The sequence below is a fragment of the Coniophora puteana genome (genome assembly GCF_000271625.1).
Source record: "Coniophora puteana RWD-64-598 SS2 unplaced genomic scaffold CONPUscaffold_2, whole genome shotgun sequence".
Lineage (NCBI taxonomy): Eukaryota > Fungi > Basidiomycota > Agaricomycetes > Boletales > Coniophoraceae > Coniophora > Coniophora puteana.
The window spans coordinates 1,733,987-1,753,776 of NW_006913054.1; the positions used below are offsets into that span (position 1 = coordinate 1,733,987).

The following is a 19,790-nucleotide window of genomic DNA, read 5'->3' on the forward strand; positions in this document are numbered from 1 at the left end:
TCACAAGCCCGCAGTTACCCGACCCGGAGCCGTTCACTCGAAGCGAGGCCACGACCCTGTCCGACCGATATCATTGCCCATCCCCATTCGCTTTCCTATCATTCTGCCATCTTGCAACCGTCCACATCAAAACCACACGCAACATAAAACGTCGTCCCACGACTTGCTCCCACCTATCTACAATTCCAAATACCACTTCCAGATCACCGCTATTCCAAATACCTACTTCCAGCTCACCATCTCATTTTCATGCGTCATCACAGCCACATCTCTGCGAATCGGATTCACCCTCGGGTATACAAACTGCAAAACCATCAGTCAGCATCGCGCCTACTCCGCCAACGGCAGGGACAATACACCAGGAGATAACTCACCCCTTCATTGTATTCATACATCACTTCTCCAGCAAGGATCTCTCGGTCTCGTACCACCCCCTCGTATCCTTCCACGAGCCCCCAAATAAGCACACTCACAGCCGCCATAATCGCGAAGATCCAGACCCAGTTGCCGTTTCCAGCTGATCCAGCCCCCATATACAGAAGACCATGAACAGGTGAGTAGATCCATATCAGAACACGCTCCAGTTCCCCCGGAGTCCATATGTTCAGTTGCTGCACCTCTCCACGACCCGGGGGCGTGTTTAGAGACTTGCTCGCCGCTCCGGCCGAGTCTATTCCAAGAAGGAACCTGATCGACCCGGTGACGCCTCGCCATGAGATCGACAGAACGTAAAGCACCGTGTTAGCAGGTCCCTGCCCGCCAGCTCGATGCGGAGATGGAGGTGAGTGGGCGCGTTCTGGTGCGTGAACAAACGACGTTCTGGGTGATTGAACCGCGTCGGCCCGTGTTCGTCGGTGGAGCTGATAAGTTCGCCGCCTGGTAAACAAGGAAAAGACGTTCACCGCCGATGCAGCCATGAGGAGTACCGTCATCGGAACGGTCTGATGTTTTTGTTAGCGATTGACAAATGAAACCCAAAAGCTTCCCTACCCAGTCGAACCAGCCTTTGTCATCGTCCTTTTCCCAATACATATCTTCCCATCCTATTTCCGCCTCTACCGCAGCTTGAAGTTGTGCTATTCGGACGAAGAGGTGTATAACGTGCAAGCCGGCACCGATGATAATAGCCGAGGTGCGGGGTGCAGGGAGTGGCACGTTGTGCGGGAAGAGCGCTATTTCGAATGCAATTCGCGACGGCACAGCACGAATTCTAGTGAAACATATGAGCCGTGACCACTGATTTTTTCAGTCAACTTACCTTTCTACGAAACCTTTCTTTCTAACGACGCTCTTCCGCGGTGTTTTTGGCTCGTTCCCGTTTTGCGTGCCATGCGAACCGGGGCGACGCGGGGTTGCGTATGGAGGTGGGCGGCGGGCGCGCGCAGCATCCCAGTCAAATGGTGTAGAGTGTGTTATAGAAGGAGTGGCAGACGGCGAGTTTATGTACTGGACATTGGAGCGTCGTGGCGGCGTGTATGGTGTGCTTGGGGTGTTGGCATGTCCGTTTGGGCTACCAACGCTGGAAGACGAGTTTTGGGTGGAGGTGCCGATACTAGTTCGAGATCGGTGTTCAGAAGAGACAGAGGGAGAACCAGGGGTCGAGGTGCCTTTATTGAAGTGCGCGAAGCGACGGAGAGACATGGCTATCGCAGAATCGACCTTCCTTGAGCAACCTTGGAGTGCTGTGCCTGCAAGTGGCTTGACTCTGACTCGAGCAGAATGCACAAGTCGAAAGCGACTTGGTGAACCTACCGTAACCGCTTAAGCTCAAGTGTGAGTTGTTGTTCTGACCACCTACAGGCAAAGGCAAGCCAAAGGGAACGCGTCCAGCTTCCCACCGTCACGCTGCGCGTTACGCGTGCTTCGGCGGCAGTTCCGGGTGTGCCCGCCTTTCTTCGTTGAATGGAAAGGTTTCTCACGGTCTCGACTTTAACATTTATAGAAACATCTCTTCAGACAAACAGTTTCTGACATTGCGGCATAGTGACTCTCTTGCATATGGTTCTCCTCCCTTTTCATGATGCATTGCTTGTCCGAGCATCAATGCATCACACTCTATTTCAGCCTCTTATCTCCCCTCACTTCGACCTTTGCGGGGCTGAGAACGCCCATACTCACACGATGACACTCTGCATCTCAGTTTGGTTGACAATGAACTCAGACCACTACAGAACCTCATCTCCGCTCCTCCGAGGCTGTGTCAGAGGTATTCGTTATTAGGACCTGCTCAGCATGGTTCACACTCGCATCTGGAAGGACTACGTACCTCTTGCGCCCTGTTCTGACGGGCGCTGACCTTGGCACTCACCAACTCCCCGCATGGAGGGAATTCGCGGCTACCTCGGTTTCGATTCTGTTAGCTTCATGCCCCGATATACCAGGATATGTAGACCGTCACAGCCCTCGTGTTTCAATCTGCATTGCTATGAGTCCTGGATGCCGAACGACTCTTCTTCCCGACAGCACCAATCATTGCCATGGCCACGGAATCTGTTCCCGTCCATGTCAATCAACCATCTCACGAGTATCTCGCGTGCATTGCTCGGTGGTCCAGGGTGGTCCCTCCCAAGGAACTCGACTTTCTGTGATGCTCCAGCAATCGCCCATCAACCGCCACCATACAGTCTGTGCGGCCACGATCCCCGCCTCTGCTTATTTAAAAATAAAGGCACTACATAGCTCTCTTTCTATAAGGCTCACCTTCATATGCGCCCTGCTTTCATACCTTGCGTCATGCCGCTGCTGCTACAGGCTGCCGAGAATGGGTTCGAACAATAAATCTCAGTACGATCGCGCCCGACGTCATACACACGTTATGGCAGCCGCAAAGAGTCAATTGGCGAGGGATATCCGAGGCCGAGGCAATCAAAGGCGCCTCCCCGCCGGCGCGCGCCAGCGGCACCTTGTGGCATCAGGTTCTCTATCGTGACATCGATTGCTTGACAAAGAACGAGAAGGCGTCGCGAGCACAATCAATTGTGATGGAGAAGCCGAGTGCTGAGGAGGTGGAGCAGGCACATGGGCGTCGACCAAGTTTTCGAACCCCAACTTCCGTTGTGAAAAAGCCTGCTAGTTCAGGCCTCTGAAACGATGATCGTTGCATCGTAACGCTACCTACTATGCGGCAAAGCCTACATCATAAGGGAACTCTCAGTGGCAGCCTACCACAGCTCCGACACGGGCAGTGACATCCGTTATAACCTCAGCTTCAAGTCTTCAACCATCGTCTGCACCTCTTAAGACGGGAGAATGCCCTGGTTCAAGTGTCACAGTAGTGTATGCAAGACCTTCCTTTTGTTGCTGTAGGCAGCCAGCCATCCTACAGGCTCTGTGAGCGGCCCATGCTATCTTCAGATGAACATAAGAAACGAGAGATTCATCAATATTATATTGTTATTTACCCGCCGTCTGTTTAATGCATCGTTACTTCCACCATCCGATGTCAGCGGAACTACGACGATCAATTGCAAGTCAACATACGCCTAAGTCCTCTCGAATACAGTAGCAATAATTAACAAAACAATCTCGCAGCTGGCAGTTAGCTGACACAGCCCGTTGAGATCAGCCGTACGGCAAAGGTTATCCGTCTCTAGCCTGAGAGATGAGACTTATCGCAACATGTTTGCAGGAGCCTCTGAATTCCGAATTAGTAGTAGCAACTGTGCTGAACGGATCCAAAGGCCAACAAGCAAGTGGCAACAAGGATCCGAAGGAACTCAGTTAATGGGCATACATACATTGGGACGCACTAGTAGTTTTGAGATACTTAGTTCGGCACTTGGTTCAATGGTGAGTTTGGTCAAAACTTCTGACATTCTAAACCACCACGCACTGTTTAGTAGGGTCGGTTTCCTTGAGCTTGAAGCTTGACGCCTCTTGACGCAGTACTTAGCGATCTGTAGTGATCCGGCTATGTGAACGCCGATGTGCCTCGTTTCTGCGATCTAAATACAGTTACAAACCTTCAGTCCTTGTTCACTGATGTCAAGCGCTGACACTGACAGGGCGCCTACGTCGTTTCCCCATTTGATTCTGCTTCAACCTTTCTCGCTTCTTGTCGAACACCGAGCCGCATAGATACCATTCTTTGACAGCTTGCAGAATATCCCGCAGATTTGGTCGCGACCGGGATGCAACGGCTCAGAAAGGCTCTGGCTTAAGCTGATCACCGCGAACAAAAGATTCGGAGAATTGAAGCCTAAGAGCAACCACCTATCGGACCGGACCGAGAAGATCAAAAATCTAGACGGTGCCAGCCATTGCTTCCGCGGTAATCAAAGCATGTTGCCAGGGTTTAGGAACGACGCTGTCACGAACCGTCACGGACGCTGATTGGGGGCGCCATCTGGTCCCATCCTTGACGTCGTAGTGGTCTACTGTCGCGTTCACCGCACCATCAGAGGCCCAAATGTTCTGCACGCCTTTCTGACCTTTCCCATGGTCTGGCAGGATATCCGAGGGGAATTTGGAATACTAGAGAACACGCACATGCTGTTCAACCTTGTTTCAACCATGGCATTGCGTGAAACAGAGCGTTTGCGCTGAATTAAAAGACCACAGCCTGTTTCAAGGAAGACCCATGGAGGCCCCAGCAAAACCTGAATTAAAAGACGATCAGCTTTCTTACCCAAAATAAGGACGCCCCACCCGGGGATACATAGTTTCTGTTAAGGGTCCGTTTGACGTAAGATGAAAGCAAAGTTGACGCGGTAAGGAACGATTAAAAAGTTGAGTTTTGCAGCAATCAACCCGGAGCGCGCGGAACAGTCCAGCTAAGCTTCTTAATCCTTCTAATTGACTGAAATAAATGTCCATCGATCAACGCACTGTCAGTTAGCTTGTCATTGACGGGTAAAGCGAATTCGGAATTGCGGTGCATTTGCGTACATACGCCTCGGACAACGAGGTCAAGATACGAGTTGTCACATAAGTCATCTGATTTATGCCATCCCTGTTTAGCGAGGGTGTGCAAAGAAACAGATGGAACAAAGCTGTACGGCCAGTGCTATCCAGATGCATCAATGTCACTGAAAGTGATGCAGGGATAGAATACTGATCCTCAGACGAGACATCAACGTACTTCGAAGCAGGTACGTGCCATCCATACAGTAATTTCTAGAGAAATTACGTGGAAAGTGACTGATTGTTAACACCCGGTGAAGGAAGTGGCAACTATTAGCAAAGGAGTGAGATTACTCGTCTCACCTACAAACATAACCTATTTCTGGGGGAAAGCTGAACCTTGCAAGACAGGTTATTCGAACCGATGTTGACGACGATGTTACCGTAAACACCTAAAGCGCGCTTTACATATTTGCAAGTCGAGGCCAAAATTTGCGGTAATCAGCTCGATATGGCGAAGCACGGGACAATGGTAAGTTTAGAGTGCGTGGAACGATGCGCGACAACGTTTCAAAACGCACCGATTGTGATGGGCCGCAACGTTTTGTGACAGCAATATGACAGAAAGAAGCGCATCCCAAGTGTGCGAGGGCAAGATAAGGTATCTGCGTAAAGCTCGACACTCACCAACCATAGGGCTTGGGCGCCTGGGCCCCAGAGGGCAAAGAACCGAGACCAACAATGATAATAACATCCTGGACATTCCCAGCCTCCATGTGCGTATCACACCGTGGCCTCGTATGGCCTCGCGGGCTATCATGTTGCTGGTATAGATTTGTTGTGAGAAGACAGGATGTGCCAGAGTAGGTGTGTTTCTTTACGCAAAGCTATTGCTTAAGCCTAGACGTATGAGTCTGTCATCGTGACAGCGTTGGCCTTGCGCGGCATCTTTGGGGTGGATATTGCTCGAGATTATTGGCAGCCATAAGAATCAAGGTACCGCGGGCGGAAAACATGCTGAATTCCTTGTTCAGAGGTTTCAGAGAACACGAAGCCCATATAGATCCGTGGGACACTTTTCCAGCATGCACATGGATGGGACTGAGTAACATGTGGTTGACTGCAAGTCTGAGGAGGGCTTATCAATAGTGTAAGGCACGGGAGTGAGCTTGAGACTGGACTGGCAAGCACGAGATATAGATGCAGCAAGCACGCGGAGATTCTTCGCGATCTGAGGAAATGTCCGCCACAATTTCTGGGAAGCCCTTGAACATAGAGAAGCCATAAGCCAAAGAGGACCGCCAGGCCAACCTTGAATGAAAAGACATGCAGTAACAACAGTAAACGTGATATAGTCGAGATCAGCAGCTTGATTGTCGCATTTTCATGACGAATTATTAGTATGCGACAAGGTCAGTGGACTACGTACTGGCCCTAAACGCAGGATACCGAGCCGTTGACCAATGGGGACAAGACGGCAAATAGCACGCGATAGCTTGATGATCGCGACGCGTCTGCGTCGAGCTCTAGTTTTCGACTAGCAGTGGACACGGATCGCGTTGAGTCCCACTGCGAGAGATGGTAGACATCATCATCCATAGCAAATGCTATGGGCTGCAGTACAGCACAGCACATGTTCGATGGCGGCGGACCGTCGAGGGAAAACAAATGGGCACGGGCGAGCAGGGATAACTCGAGAACCTGATCGCGTTCACATGGGCGAATCTGTTAACCCACCCTGACGCTCACTTTGACTTTTATTACGAGCTCATTATCGCTCGTCCGTCTCCTTTGTACCGTCGCCCCTCTTCCCAGGACCATCCATGCTACCCCAGCGCACCTTCCCCCTCTTTGCGGGCCTCCTAGGCCTTGCGTCGGCTCAGGTCCTTTATGATTTCCAGGTCGCGGAGCCAGCTCCTGTTCCCACGGGTGATGCTCAGACGTGCACCGTGAAGATCCTCGAGTCAGTACCTTTCTCTAAGTCGTTGTAAGCTGGCAGGAAGGCCAATGGCTACGGTGCAAACCGCTGCTTTTCATTAGGCGCACGTTCGGTGACTCTTATGGAGAGTAAGTCACGAGCACGTCCAGTTCCCGTTGTGGACAAGCACTTAACCATACTCTTATCGCCATGAAGCCCGGAAATTGTCCAGTACACGTACGCACACTCGGAGCACCTCCAAGTCGATATATGCGTTGACAACTCACATACTTTCAGGCCTCCGACGGATTGCGGTGATGCTGGTTCATGGGCAGGCATCACTCTCAATCTCACTGTCACCTCCAATGGTACCCAGTACGACCGTCTGGGCATTTTCACGTTCCAGAACACCGAAAGTAAGCACGTTTGCAGCCATGGTCTCGCGATAACGGGCTCACCAACTAACTTATCAGTCTGGCGTACCTCGACGCCTGAGCCTACTCCCGACGGTATATTCTGGACGTACACGAAGGATGTCACGCGTTATACACCACTCTTCAAGGAACCTGGCACCTTTATTCTTGAACTGGACAATGAGTTGAGCACGGGTCTGACCGGGCAATATGCTAGTACGCACCCGCACCCACCGATATCCTCGTCGCACATGCTCACCACAGGTAATGCTAGCCACTGTGTATGCTACGTTCTATGCGGCCACAGCCCAGTATACAACAGCCCCCCAGTCCAATTTGATTGTTCCCATCTCTACGTTGAGCAACACGTCCGCGGATGACGCATCTGTGCCTCCTGTGTTCTCGACCAACATCACGCTCCCGAAGAACACCGTGGAGATCTATGCTGAGCTGTACGCGTCTGGGAACGGAAACGAGGAGTTCTGGGTAAGCGGTATTCTCGGTGCTGCAGGCCCTCACGGCTGACGGTGCACAGTACACCAACACTGCGAATGCGTATTTGGGCGATCTCCCTGCTGACACCACATACGGCGATGGGCCGTTCCGCGAAGTTCGTCTTCTCGTCGACGGTCAAGTTGCTGGAGTGGCGTTCCCTTACGCTGTCATCTTTACTGGAGGCATCAACCCTTCGTGCTGGCAGTAAGCTGTCCTATTTTCGTCGTGGAAGATCCTCGGTATTGAGCACCGTACTCTCACAGACCCATCACATCGTACGGCGCGATCGATCTGCCCACATACTTCCTCGACCTGACGCCCTTCGTCCCCGTCTTCGCCGACGGGCTCCCGCACAACGTCTCGCTCGACGTCGCGTCTGCCGAATCGAACCACACGATCAATGCCAACTGGTACGTATCCGGTCTCCTGCAGGTCGTGACGGACCCGTCGGGCCAGCCGACGACGGGCAACATTACGGCGTACGACGTGCAGCCGTACGCGGTCGCGCACACGGACGGGAGCGTCGGCGCGAACGGCGACGTGACCGTGACGGTGGCCGCGACGCGGTCGGTCAGGATCGAGTCGACGATCGTGAGCGGGAGCGGGGACACGACGGCGGTGGTGTGGGCGCAGGACCTCGAGTTCTCGAACACGCAGTATTACCTCGACAATGCGACTACGCAGGTCGGTTCTCCGGTTTGCACGCAGTGGATGGGATTCGCTCGCTGACGCCCTGAGACAGAACATCGTGCAGACCGGCCAGGGCACCGTGCTGTCGACGCACAACGGCAAGACGGTCGTGTCGGACAAGTTTGAGTACCCGCTCGCTATCAACGTCACGTACTTCAACATCACGAACACCTCCGAGTCCTGTGCGTATTCTAGTTAACCTGTCTGTATACCTTCAAGTTGCTAAACCAGCCTAAAATTTGCAGTCTACTCTGCCTTCGACCACTCATACAACCGCCAGGTCTCCCCGGCCCCATTCATCCTCGGGTCGACCATCAACAACCACCAGACGGCCAGTAAGCATCTCCTTCCTCCCCACTTTCTCCAAATTCTGGCTCACGGCATTCGTCATTTACAGCGGGCTACTTCACCATCGCCGCGAACGGCAACTCGGGAAATGGCACGAACAACAACACCTTTAGCTACGCCGACACCGCCGGAAACACGTACGACCGCACCGTCGACGCCGCCTACCTCAACATCACGTACGACCAGCAGGGCGGTTCGCTCGCTCCGGGCGCGGTGGCCCTCCTGGACTCCGTCGGCGGCATCGCGCCCGTGGTGCAGAATGTCCCGATGCCCAGGCTGCCGCTCGTAAAGGCCAAAGCCGCGGGGTTGGGCCTCTGAGAGGTGGACGCGCCTGTTACGTCTGACTTTTTGTTTTAAACTGCCATATGGCAGAGTTTCTTATTACTTATTGGTTATCACGGACACGCTCATTCTGCTATAAGGACAATGTTGTTTATAGATATTATTGCTTGGTGTAACGATAGTAAATCTCATCAGCCCCTATACAAACGAGCGACAGCGTCCTGGAGGCACACACTACTAAGACGCAACTACCTACTTTCATCGACATCGTAGGCAGCTGCCCGGCGCCTCTAGTCCGCGCTTCACAAGGCGGAGCTGACGAACGGACGACTCATACATACGGAAAACAACTCCACGCCCCACCGTGTGAGACGCAAAAGAGCCGCTGTTGAACGGCACAGTTTCTTTTCCGTGTTGAGACGGTGTTCAGATTTTGCCTCTGGTAAAGCAGAGGTAAAAAAGCCAATGGCATATAAAAAGCGGGGGCCATGGTCACGTCGCGCGAGCGTTGAGCACGCGACGGGCCGCGCCGCCACGCCACGGTGCCGGCTCAGAACAAGCCGACGACGCGGCCCGACTCGGGGTCGACTCCGACTTCCCAGAAACCTGGACACGGATAGCGTTCGCATGAGGCCCTCCAAAGACTATGCAGCAGGGAGTAAACGCACCAGGACGTGTACCCAGACCGGGCATAGTCTGCATGTCGCCGAGGATGGGGTACAAAAAGCCCGCGCCGGCCGAGAGCCGCACCTCGCGGATGGGCACCGTAAAGCCCGTCGGCGCGTTCTTCAACGACGGATCGTGCGAGAACGAATACTGCGTCTTCGCCATGCAAACTACATCAACGCAATAACAGCGCCGCCGTCATCATTAATCAAACACCACTCTACACCAAAAACAAAAGGAAAGAACGAACTGGGGAGATGGCCGTATCCCTGGCGCGTATACGTCTCAATCTGCTTCTGCGCAAGCTCGCTGAGCTCGACACCGTCCCCGCGGTAGATCTCGCGGCAGATCGCGCCGATCTTGTCCGCGATGGGCAGCTCGAGGTCGTACAGAAACTTGAACGCGGACTCGCCCTCGCAGATCGCGATCACCGCCTCCGCGAGCGCCTTGGCGCCCTCGCCGCCCTTGGCCCAGTGGTTGCTGACGACAGCGCCGTCGGCGCCACCAGCGAGCGCCTCCTGGCGGACGAGCTCGAGCTCGGCAGGTGTGTCCGTGCTGTGCGACATGGTCAGCCATGCAACCAAGACTCCAGCAAAACTTGCACGCACGCAAACTGGTTAATAGCAACAATAACCTTGACGCCAAATTTCTTCGAGTTCTCAATATGCCTCACAAGGTTCTTGCACCCCTCCTTGAGCGTGCCCAAGTCCTCCTTGGTGTACGTGTCGTGGAGCGGCTTGCCGGGCGTCACCTCGGGCCCGCCTCCGTGCATCTTGAGCGCGCGCGTCGTCGCGACGATGACCGTCGCATCAGGCGCAAGCCCGCTAACCCTGCACTTGATATTGCAGAACTTCTCCATGCCCATATCGGCACCGAACCCGCCCTCGGTGAGAACATAGCCGACGCGGTCCTCGCCCTCGCCGGGCTCAGTGCCAGCAAGCTTGAGCGCGACGCGGTCGGCGAGGATGGACGAGTTGCCGTGCGCAATATTCGCAAAGGGGCCCGCGTGCACGAAGACCGGCGTGCCCTCGAGCGTCTGCATCAGGTTCGGCTTCACCGTGTCCTTCATGAGCACCGCCAGGGCGCCGCCGACACCGAGGTCGTCCGCGGTCACGGGCTCTCCCGACTTGCTCGTCGCGACGACCATAGCACCGAGGCGCTCGCGCATGTCGTTCAAGCCGGTAGTGAGGGCAAGCACGGCCATACACTCGCTCGCGACGGCGATGTCGAAGCCAGCCTCGCGCTCGTGGCCCTTTTCAGTGGGGTTGCGGCCGAGAGTGATCTTGCGGAGGAAGCGGTCGTTCGTGTCGAGCACACGGTTCCAGGTGATGGTGCTCTGGTCGATATCGAGACGAGCAAAGCGAGTGATCTCCTCGGGCGTAAGATCGTTAGGATTCGTCTTGTCGATACCGAGCTTCTGCAAGCGCTTGAACATCAGAGGCGCAAACTCACGCTTGCCCTTCTTGGTGGGCACGAGACGACTGTAAAGAGCCTGCAAAAGCTGTAAGCGACATTCCAGTGAAGACATGGGCAAGACACACCTTGTCAGACTGGGTGGCCTCGTGGAACATACGGGCGTCCAAAGCAGCGGCTGAGATCATATTAGATGACATTACAGAGGAGTGTGACGAAGTTACCAAGCAAGTTGTTCGCGGCAGTGACGGCATGAATATCACCGGTCAAGTGAAGGTTGAACTGACACAGCGATGAGACCAGAAAACTACCACAATGGAATAGAGTACTCACCTCATCCATAGGAATAACCTGACTGTAGCCTCCACCGGCAGCACCACCCTTGATACCAAAGGTCGGGCCCTGACTCGGCTGACGAACACAGGCAAACGACGGACGACCAAGGTGAATACCGAGAGCCTGAGCAAGACCGATCGTAGTCGTCGATTTACCCTCACCGAGAGGCGTAGGCGTGATACTACAGCACAGTCAGCATTCACAGCCTACAAAATTCACATCTGCGACATTGACATACCCAGAAATGACAATGTACTTTCCATCCTTCCTGTGAGCGAGACGCTCCAACACGCTCAGCTCAACCTTGGCCTTGTAGCGCCCATAGCTCTCCAGCTCATCCGGAAGGAGACCCATCTCAGCCGCAAGCTGGGTGACGGGCTTGGGCGTCTGCGCCATGGCGATCTCGATGTCGCTGGGGACCTTTTCCTTGATCTCGAGGGGGAGAGCAGTGACCTTGCGCTCGCGGGCCTTTTCCAAGATTCTCTCTGCAGAAATGAGTACGTTCTCCATCAAGAGGGCGACAGTCATCGGGCCGACACCGCCGGGGACAGGGGTGATGTGGGAGGCGACGGTCGCAGCGGGAACGTAGTCGACGTCACCGACGAGGCGTTGGCCAGACTTCTTGGTCGCGTCGGGGATATAGTTGATGCCGACATCAATAACGACGGCACCAGGCTTGATCCAATCACCCTTGATGAACTCGGGTTGACCAATAGCTGCTACGACAATGTCGGCCTGCTTAACCTGTTGACACGAGAAGAGCTGAGAAGAAGGCAAGGAAGCGGATGTGAGAAAAGGCTCACGATGGACTCCATGTTCTTGGTACGGCTGTGGCATTGGGTGACAGTCGCGTCGCGGTTACGGAGAAGGGATGTGACGGGGTTTCCGACAATATCACTGCGCCCGAGAACGACAGCATTAGCGCCTGCGATCTGGGTACCGGTAGACTCGAGGAGACGAATGACAGCGGCGGGAGTGCAAGGAGTGAAGAGCGGGGTACTAGCGCGAGAAGACAAGTGACCGATGTTGTACGCGTGGAATCTGTCCGAGGCGGGCGCGAGACATTGCATTAGGACTGTGGAGGTTATTCACACGAAGATCAGAGAACATACCCATCGACGTCCTTTTCGGGAGATACGGCTTCTGTGACTGCGCGGACGCCATCAGCAGAGACGTGGGGACCGAGGGGGAGCTGGACGAGGATGCCGCTGACGGAGGGGTCTGCGTTGAGAGAGCGGACGACCTGGACGACCTGGTCTGCGGTGGCCTCTGCAGGGAGGGGCACGTGCTTGTACTGAATGCCAACCTCGCCGCAAGCCTTTGCCTTCATGCGGACATAGGTGGCAGAGTCTGGGCGTGCACCTGCCTGGACGATGGCGAGCTGTGGTTTGAAGGAGGGAGACACGGATTGGAGAGCGGAAATACGCTGAGCGACTGATTCGCGGATGGATCTGTCCGGGGGTGTTTTTAGTAGATTTACTCAGTTGATAAAAAGAAAGAGGTACTTTGCTACTGCAGTGCCGTCGATGACATGGGCAGTGCGGGGAGTATCAGCCATAGTGGAAAAGGGAAGATGGGGGAGAGAGGAAAGAAGGGATATGGGATGGGAGCGATAAGATGAGAATGTTTTGAAGATTGGGCGGTTGAGTGCAGCGAGTGCTCTGAATCCGAAGCCGGGACGCATCATGCCTCCGCTCCGTCCGCGCCCTGCCGTTTATGGTGTCCAGTCCCCTTTCTGGTGATTGGGGACAGAGAAACCGCTGCCCGCTGTCGAGTCAAGCTGGGTGAGTGGGAAGAAAACAAGAGAGAGCCCTCGATTGCATGCCAGTGAATTCCTCACAGCGTCCATTGGGTGTCCAGTCACCGAACACCTTATTCCCGAACACCCCGAAATAGCATCTTAGGTAATACGCCGGACATTCCCACGCGTCGTTCCGAGCCGGTGTCGTAGAATGCCAAAATTTGCGGAACGTCACTCACAGCCAGCCATGAACGCAGCCCGCCAACTTCTCCGTGCCTCTACCCGCTCCCTCTCCTCCGCCTCTGCTTCCTATGCCCGCCCCGCTCTCCACGTGAGCACGCGCCAGTACTCGGACAAGGCTCCCCCACCCGCGGAGGAACAAAAAGCGGACGAGCAAAAGTCTGACAAAGACACGCCCCAAGTATCCCTCGAGGAGCTCCAGACCAAGCTCAAGGCAAAAGAAGACGAGGTCGTTGACCTTACCGTAAGCAATCCAAGCCCATAATTCTACAAATGGCTCACGTGTCATCCCGCAGAGCCGCCTCCGCTACCTCCAGGCTGACTTTCTCAATCTCCAGCGCAACGCCGCCCGCGAAAAAGAGCAGCAGCGCGACTTTGCCATCTCCCGCTTCGCCGCCGACCTCCTTGAGACCGTCGACGTCCTCTCCCTCGCCCTCAAATCCGTCCCCGACTCCGCTCTCTCCTCACAACCAGCAGCGGACTCGTCAGCACCAGAAAAGACGCCCCAGGAGTACCTCATCGAACTGCACCACGGCGTCGAGATGACCCACCGCCTCCTCCTCTCTACGCTCTTCAAGTACCACGTCAAGCCCTTCGACCCCACCGGCGACGTCTTCGACCCCAACCTCCACGAGGCCCTCTACCAGGCTCCCATACCCGGCAAGGAGCCCGGCACCGTCCTCGAGTGCCAGAAGACCGGGTACAAGATCAAGGACAGAGTTCTCCGCGCCGCCCAGGTCGGCGTCGTCCAGGACACTTCATGAGCTCGCTAGTACACACATATGGAGCGGGCCTTGTGCGGGCTTCAAGTGCTAATAGGGGCGCGCTGTTCGCGTCGGGCGCGCGCGTTGGGTATTTATGCGGTTGGCTGGCTGGCGGTCCGCCTGAGCATGGGCCGCGATCACGACTTAGATAGATAGAGACTGCACTACCATCTCATGCATGCTTTTGGTCTTTGGGGTGGGTGCACGGGATGGTATGCCACGACATGGACATACGATAGACTTAATGTAGTACGCGACGCCTAATTTGATCTCACCTCTCCGTCACGAAAGAGTAGCGAGTGTGTTCGAATTGCGTGCAAGGTAAGTAAATTGTCACTCTAATGTGCAAGTAATAAAATTAAGCGGTGGCCGGGACGCGCGTCGAGCGGCACCCGTCACCGAATCTCGGCGCCGAACTGGTTCTTCAGCTCCGATACGACCTTGGCGTGAAGCGCGTTCGTCTCGTCGTTCGACAGGGACCTGCAAAGAGACGGGTCAGATTGAAGACGTGCTAGCGGCGCGACGTGTGCGTACCTGTCCATGGACCGGTAGTTGATGCGGTAGCACACCGACTGGCGCTTCGTCGTGGGGTGCTCGAACTCGTCCGTCTACATCAGACAGTTAGAATTCGACATGCACTTGTCAAATAGACACCACCCACCAGCGTCACATCCTCGACAAGGTCACCCGCGACGTCGCGCACGAGATCGCAAAAGTCGTTCTCGTGCATCGCGCGCGTGCCGCCCGCGACGTCGGGCCGCCAGAACGACACGTCCTTGTAGCACGCGGGGTAGCGCGAGTACGGGCGGAACGCGCTGATCTCGCCCTGCGCGAACTGCGCCGCGAAGCGCGGGTCGTCCGACCAGAACAGGCGGATGTCCGGGATCGAGTACAGGATCATCGCGATGCGCTCCAGCCCGAGCCCGAATGCCCACGCGAGCTTGTCGGGCACGTCTTGGGCGTGTTGGTTAGCGCCGAGAAGAGGGACTTTGGAGCGGGCAGGGGAGGGGGGGCTTACTGGCGTTCTCGAGCGTCTTTTGGCGGACGACGCCGCACCCGAGGATCTCGAGCCACTCGCCGCGGAAGAGCACCTCGGCCTCGAACGACGGCGCCGTCCACGGGAACGTCGTCTCGACCCAGCGCACCCTCAGCGGCTCCCCTCCCTCCGCGTCCCCGCCCAGATTCGCGCGCCCCCCAAACAGCTTGAGCAGCAGCCCGTTCAGCGAGAGCTTGAGGTTCTCCGCGAGCGCGACCGCATGCGCCGGATCGTGCTCGGGCTGGTGCGGATTCGTGCGCGCGTCAAAGTGCGGGATATCATCGATGACGATAGGACTGCGCGCGAGCTCCGCGCGGAGACGCGCGTTGTCCGCCGTGAGCTCGGCCATGCCCGTGGAGTCGGCGGACACGACGCGCGCGCCCTCCATCTGGTGGAAGACGGGGTAGTGCGACGCGTCGATCTCGTCGCGCCGGTAGACGTCGGCGGTGAGGAGGTAGCGCGCGGTGCCGCGCGCGAAGACCTCGACTTCGTGTGCGGAGGTGTGCGTGCGCAGCATGGTGTGTTTGTTGATGTAGTATGAGTCGGTCGGGGAGCGGCCGGGGTGGTCCGCCGGGAAGGAGAGGCCGTCGAAGTTCTGCGCGGGGGAGACGATGGGCGAGACGGAGGAGAGGTGGGCGTAGTCGGCGAAGTGGGACTCGATGAGCGCGCGGAGGGTGCTCAGTGGGTGGCCGGGCTGGTTGTACAGCTTGCGGGAGAGCTTGGAGATGATGGTCGGGGTGATGTTGGTGAGGTGGTCGCGGGTGTAGTCTTTGCCCATGACGTTGACGACGCCAGAGGTGCCCGTCGAGTAGAGGCGAGCAAGACGCACTCGACAGCGCAGAGGCGCGACGTTGGACAGCAGACGCATTGTTTTGGACGTCGATGGGCGCGTCAACGAGAGTTGGATTTTTGACCGCGTCGGGATCGAAAAAGGAACAGCCAATTGCGTCCGAGTCTCTCATGTCTGAACCCATCCGCATCAGAATCCCGAAGCAGGGACACACCGCCCACATCGCCGACAACGACGAGCATGACATCCACAAGCTCAGCCAGCATCAGCCATCCAGCTCAGCCAAACGCACCAAGCGCCGCCTCGTCACATCCGACAGCGAGGACGACATTCCTTCCAGCGACCTCAATGCACTTTCCAACGCCCACGACCTCTCCTCCCCCAACGCTCCTCCCCGCCTGAAGCGCGCCCGTACTTCCACAGTCACCAACTCCAGCACTACCAATGTCATCGCCAGTACTAAAGCGAACTTGCATGCCCCTACCGCCGCTGGTGACACCGCCTACCACGCCATGATGAACATGTCCCCGCTCACAGAGCCCGACGTGGACGCTATGGACCTCGACGTCGACATACTAGACAGCGAAGACGAGCCCGTAACGCAGTCTCTGCCTCCCCCTCTGCGCAGCGCCGCACACAAGGCTAGAGCCGCTGCTGTTGCTGCGCTGCGGAGCCCCGAGGACACGCGGTTTCTCGCTGCCCACGACGACGACGACGACGACGTTAACGACAACGGCGACGACGGCGCCGACAACGACTACGCGGGCGACAGCCACGCCCCGCCAAAGTTCAAGCAGAAGAAGGAACGCGCGGGCTCGTATCGTGCTCACGCCGGCGAGGCGCGCAAGAAGCGCCACGTCGTGTACTCGTCTGACGAGGAGGCAGATGCGGATCTGGATGTTGTCGTCGATGACGACGACGAAGTGTTCGACCTCGGCAGGGCGTTGGGGGACGATGACGGCGAGGACGACGCGTTCGATCTCGACGAGCACGAGCCGCGGAAGCGCGGTGCCGCGAGGGGCCGGCGCGGGGCAGCGGGCGGCAAGGGCCTAGGGAAGGGGAAGATGGTGTTGGGGATTGGCAAGGACAAGGGCAGGAAGGAGAGGAAGGAGGAGCGCGAGATTCTCGCGCGGGATAAGCGCAACTTTGCTGCTCCCCAAGCCGCGCTGGCGATATCCTCTGCGTCGGTGGCTGCCTCGACTACGGCTGACTCGGGCAGGGACAGGGACAGCGGGGGCGCAGACGCGCTGTTTGATAATCCAGCAGCCGGCGCCAGCGCCGCGGCGGATGCGGATGCTGCAGATGGGCCCGCGAGGCAGGAGAGCGGCGCCGCGTCCGTGGCGACGTCGACGCCCACGCCTACGTCCACCCAGCCGAAGAAGAAGCTCCCGACGATCAGGAAGACAAAAGCCGCGAACGCGGGGGGCTCGTCTGCGGGCTCGACGCCGTCGCGGCCCGGGACTGCCGCACAGGCGGCGGGGTCGTCAGGCGCAGCTGCTGCGCCGCCGCCTGGCGGGGGCGACGAGCTCGCGAAGCTCACGGCGCCGAGCGCGGCGGCGCGCAAGCCTGCTGCGTTTGCGGGGATCTCGGACGTCGATCTGAGCAACAAGGATATATACGCGGAGCTGTTTAGAGGGGTGCGTTGTCTGCTAATTGGGAGTGCTGCATTACGCTGATGCCGACGCTCGCCAGGGCGGGGGCAAGAGTTCCTCTGCGGGGCTCAGCAGGCAGGAAAAGGAGCGGCAGCGGCGAGCTGAGCTCGATCGTATGCGCGACGAGGCGCGGGCGAAGCGAGTCGCCGACGCTGTAAGACCTGTGCGCTCGCCGTCCTTTGTTTCATCCTAACATATCATATCAGACAAAGCCGTTCGACTTGCAAGAACAGGCAGACAAGATCGCGCGGTACGAAGAGCGCTTCAAGCGCGAACAGAGCTTCGTGCTGTACCCAAACTTCCTCGCGGCCAAGTTCCGCTCCGAATGGGACAACGCGCGCACACGTCGGCGAGAGCAGCAGCCCGAGGCGCAGGACGCTCGGGCGGCATAGATATTGATCTGCATACCACGTTCGCATCATCCACTCTATACATGTAGCATACATAGCATCTGTAATTTACAGCTTTTGTTGACCGGCTTATCCGACCTCGAGTTCTTGTTGGAGCGAACTTCGAAACTCGTCGGCTCGCTTGAACAAGTCTGAGAACCGCGTTTCAAAGTCCTTGCGCGCAGATTCGCGGTCCTTGCGTTGTGCATCGTCCGAGACCTGCATCTCGCCGAGCTTCTGGGCGAGATCGTCGGCGGATGGCGTAGGGGCGACGAACGGCTGCAGGCGGGTCTGCAGTGTCCGCACGACGGACGTGAACTCGTCCAGCTGCGTGAGCATGGCGGGGGGCTGGTGGGGGGCGTAGAGCGTGCTGGCGAGATCGTCGGACGCGACGAGGAGCGCGTCCGAGGACGGGTAGAGCGCGTCGAGTGCCGAGTTGGGCGGGCGCGGGCGTGGTGATTTGGAGCTTGTCGGGACGGACGAGGGAGGGAGGATGAGGAAGCGGGAGAGGACCTGTTCGTGGATGGAGACGGAGGAGCGGAGGATATCGCGGACCTACGAGAGCGTGAGGTGTATGCGCGGTGCGGATAGGTGAGGACGTACGTTGGTGGCGCGGTGGACTCCCTGGTCGTCTAGTTTGCTATCTGACATGTCGAGGTCGCCCATGACTTCGTCCCAGCCATCGTCAAAGTCCTCGTCATCATCCTCGCCCGCGTCTCGTCTGTCTGATTTGCTGATCATACCCTCCACCTCCTCGACGCAATCTTTGAGGGATTCGTGGTCATCTCTCCAAGCTGTTCTGACAGCTGCGAGGTTGGTGCGCTGGATGCCCGACTTGGCACGTGCGATCTCGACGAGACCGTGGAGAGTGTCTGTCTGGATAAGGTAGCTCTGGGCTGGTGTGCGGCCCGCGGCGTGGTCGAGGAAGATGTGGAGGAGCTGGCGGAGGGCGTCGATGACGTTCTTGATGTGGCGGGCAAAGTGGAGGCGGAGGGTGCTGCCGTGCTGCTCTGGGCGGACGAGGGTGATGCAGTGGAGGAGGGCGGAGGTGTGTTTGGCGATGTCGTGGAGGAGCGGGAGAGATGCTTTGTAGGCTGGTTTGGAGGGGTTGAGAACGAGTGCGAGCTTGTTTGCGGCTGCGTCGAGGAGGAGGAGGAGGGAGGAGGCGTCGTTGAGGATCGTGGACAGTTTGGGCTGGCTCGACTCTGGTTCGTCTGGCGGTGGCTCGTCCATGTGCTCGAGTGCGGTCGTGCAGGTTGTCGCAGCAAATGTCAGCGCAATCAGGGCTATTATATTTTATTATGCATGTCACAGAAAATAAAGAAAAGCTGACCGTTTTGTTTGTGGTCTGGCATGTTGTTGCCAAGGTTGAAATTTGAGATGTCAGATATCAGTCAGGGGATGATTAGCCCGGAAAGGAAACGGGGAGTGGGCCGAAGTCCGACGTCTGTCCGAGTGCGGCTTTTCAGCTTTGTGCGGTCTCCGTCACAGGCCAAGCTGCTCATGAACCTGCACCTCCTCGTAAGTCGATAATAAACAAAGCTTACAATTTACTTATATGAAAACAAGTGCTCGAGTGCGCGGTGCACTCCAGGCCGAGTCGTCCTCAGGCCACACGCACGCGCCGCCCTCTCCCGCTCCTTCGCATCCCTTCCCCGTCCCGCTTCCTCGTCCCCCGCCCTCTCTGCACGTCGATCCACCGTTCTTTCCCTCGTCCCCTCCAACGCATTCACCTCTCCGCACTCATGTCCCCGTCGCCAACTCTCCCTGTCCTC

At 56.9% G+C, this 19,790-nt stretch overlaps 7 protein-coding genes across 7 annotated transcripts; 3 read left to right on the plus strand and 4 right to left on the minus strand.

Moving 5' to 3' along the window:
- Positions 1–119: 119 nt before the first annotated feature.
- Positions 120–1,641, minus strand: CONPUDRAFT_135005 (uncharacterized protein; the record flags this gene model as incomplete). Its single annotated transcript, XM_007766564.1, has 4 exons — positions 120–303; positions 375–941; positions 991–1,210; positions 1,259–1,641. 4 exons carry the CDS (start codon positions 1,639–1,641, stop codon positions 223–225), a joined length of 1,251 nt encoding a protein of 416 aa, XP_007764754.1. The 3' UTR covers positions 120–222.
- Positions 1,642–6,665: 5,024 nt separating this feature from the next.
- On the plus strand, positions 6,666–9,024 carry CONPUDRAFT_87677 (uncharacterized protein; the record flags this gene model as incomplete). Its single annotated transcript, XM_007766565.1, has 11 exons — positions 6,666–6,805; positions 6,883–6,909; positions 6,977–6,997; positions 7,058–7,176; positions 7,234–7,389; positions 7,448–7,659; positions 7,709–7,872; positions 7,932–8,352; positions 8,411–8,540; positions 8,604–8,693; positions 8,756–9,024. 11 exons carry the CDS (start codon positions 6,666–6,668, stop codon positions 9,022–9,024), a joined length of 1,749 nt encoding a protein of 582 aa, XP_007764755.1.
- A 514-nt stretch (positions 9,025–9,538) lies between these two features.
- CONPUDRAFT_49023 (FTHFS-domain-containing protein) lies at positions 9,539–12,961 on the minus strand (the record flags this gene model as incomplete). Its single annotated transcript, XM_007765931.1, has 11 exons — positions 9,539–9,594; positions 9,657–9,824; positions 9,905–10,209; positions 10,263–11,146; positions 11,196–11,245; positions 11,292–11,349; positions 11,401–11,584; positions 11,642–12,147; positions 12,207–12,444; positions 12,516–12,854; positions 12,909–12,961. 11 exons carry the CDS (start codon positions 12,959–12,961, stop codon positions 9,539–9,541), a joined length of 2,841 nt encoding a protein of 946 aa, XP_007764121.1.
- Positions 12,962–13,391: 430 nt separating this feature from the next.
- CONPUDRAFT_117814 (GrpE-domain-containing protein) lies at positions 13,392–14,431 on the plus strand (the record flags this gene model as incomplete). The annotated part of the gene is made up of 2 exons (XM_007766566.1): positions 13,392–13,628; positions 13,681–14,431. The coding sequence occupies 2 exons, from the start codon at positions 13,392–13,394 to the stop codon at positions 14,146–14,148; spliced, it is 705 nt and encodes a 234-aa protein (XP_007764756.1). The 3' UTR covers positions 14,149–14,431.
- Positions 14,432–14,443: 12 nt separating this feature from the next.
- Positions 14,444–16,214, minus strand: CONPUDRAFT_117815 (phenylalanyl-tRNA synthetase). Its single transcript, XM_007766567.1, has 4 exons — positions 15,167–16,214; positions 14,810–15,102; positions 14,683–14,756; positions 14,444–14,628 (listed from the first exon to the last, which is right to left on the minus strand). The coding sequence occupies exons 1-4, from the start codon at positions 16,050–16,052 to the stop codon at positions 14,544–14,546; spliced, it is 1,338 nt and encodes a 445-aa protein (XP_007764757.1). The 5' UTR covers positions 16,053–16,214; the 3' UTR covers positions 14,444–14,543.
- On the plus strand, positions 16,145–18,018 carry CONPUDRAFT_150023 (uncharacterized protein; the record flags this gene model as incomplete). The annotated part of the gene is made up of 3 exons (XM_007766568.1): positions 16,145–17,611; positions 17,667–17,780; positions 17,833–18,018. The coding sequence occupies 3 exons, from the start codon at positions 16,145–16,147 to the stop codon at positions 18,016–18,018; spliced, it is 1,767 nt and encodes a 588-aa protein (XP_007764758.1).
- Positions 18,019–18,105: 87 nt separating this feature from the next.
- On the minus strand, positions 18,106–19,248 carry CONPUDRAFT_162446 (uncharacterized protein; the record flags this gene model as incomplete). The annotated part of the gene is made up of 2 exons (XM_007766569.1): positions 18,106–18,570; positions 18,619–19,248. 2 exons carry the CDS (start codon positions 19,246–19,248, stop codon positions 18,106–18,108), a joined length of 1,095 nt encoding a protein of 364 aa, XP_007764759.1.
- Between the last annotated feature and the right edge of the window lie 542 nt (positions 19,249–19,790).

Coding starts and splice junctions, on each gene's coding strand:
- CONPUDRAFT_117815 (XM_007766567.1), bottom strand. CDS start 16,052: ATGCGTCTGCTGTCCAACGTCGCGCCTCTGCGCTGTCGAGTGCGTCTT. Junction 15,103..15,166: donor AAAGACGCTCGAGAACGCCA/GTAAGCCCCCCC, acceptor AACACGCCCAAG/ACGTGCCCGACAAGCTCGCG. Junction 14,757..14,809: donor TTGTCGAGGATGTGACGCTG/GTGGGTGGTGTC, acceptor TGTCTGATGTAG/ACGGACGAGTTCGAGCACCC.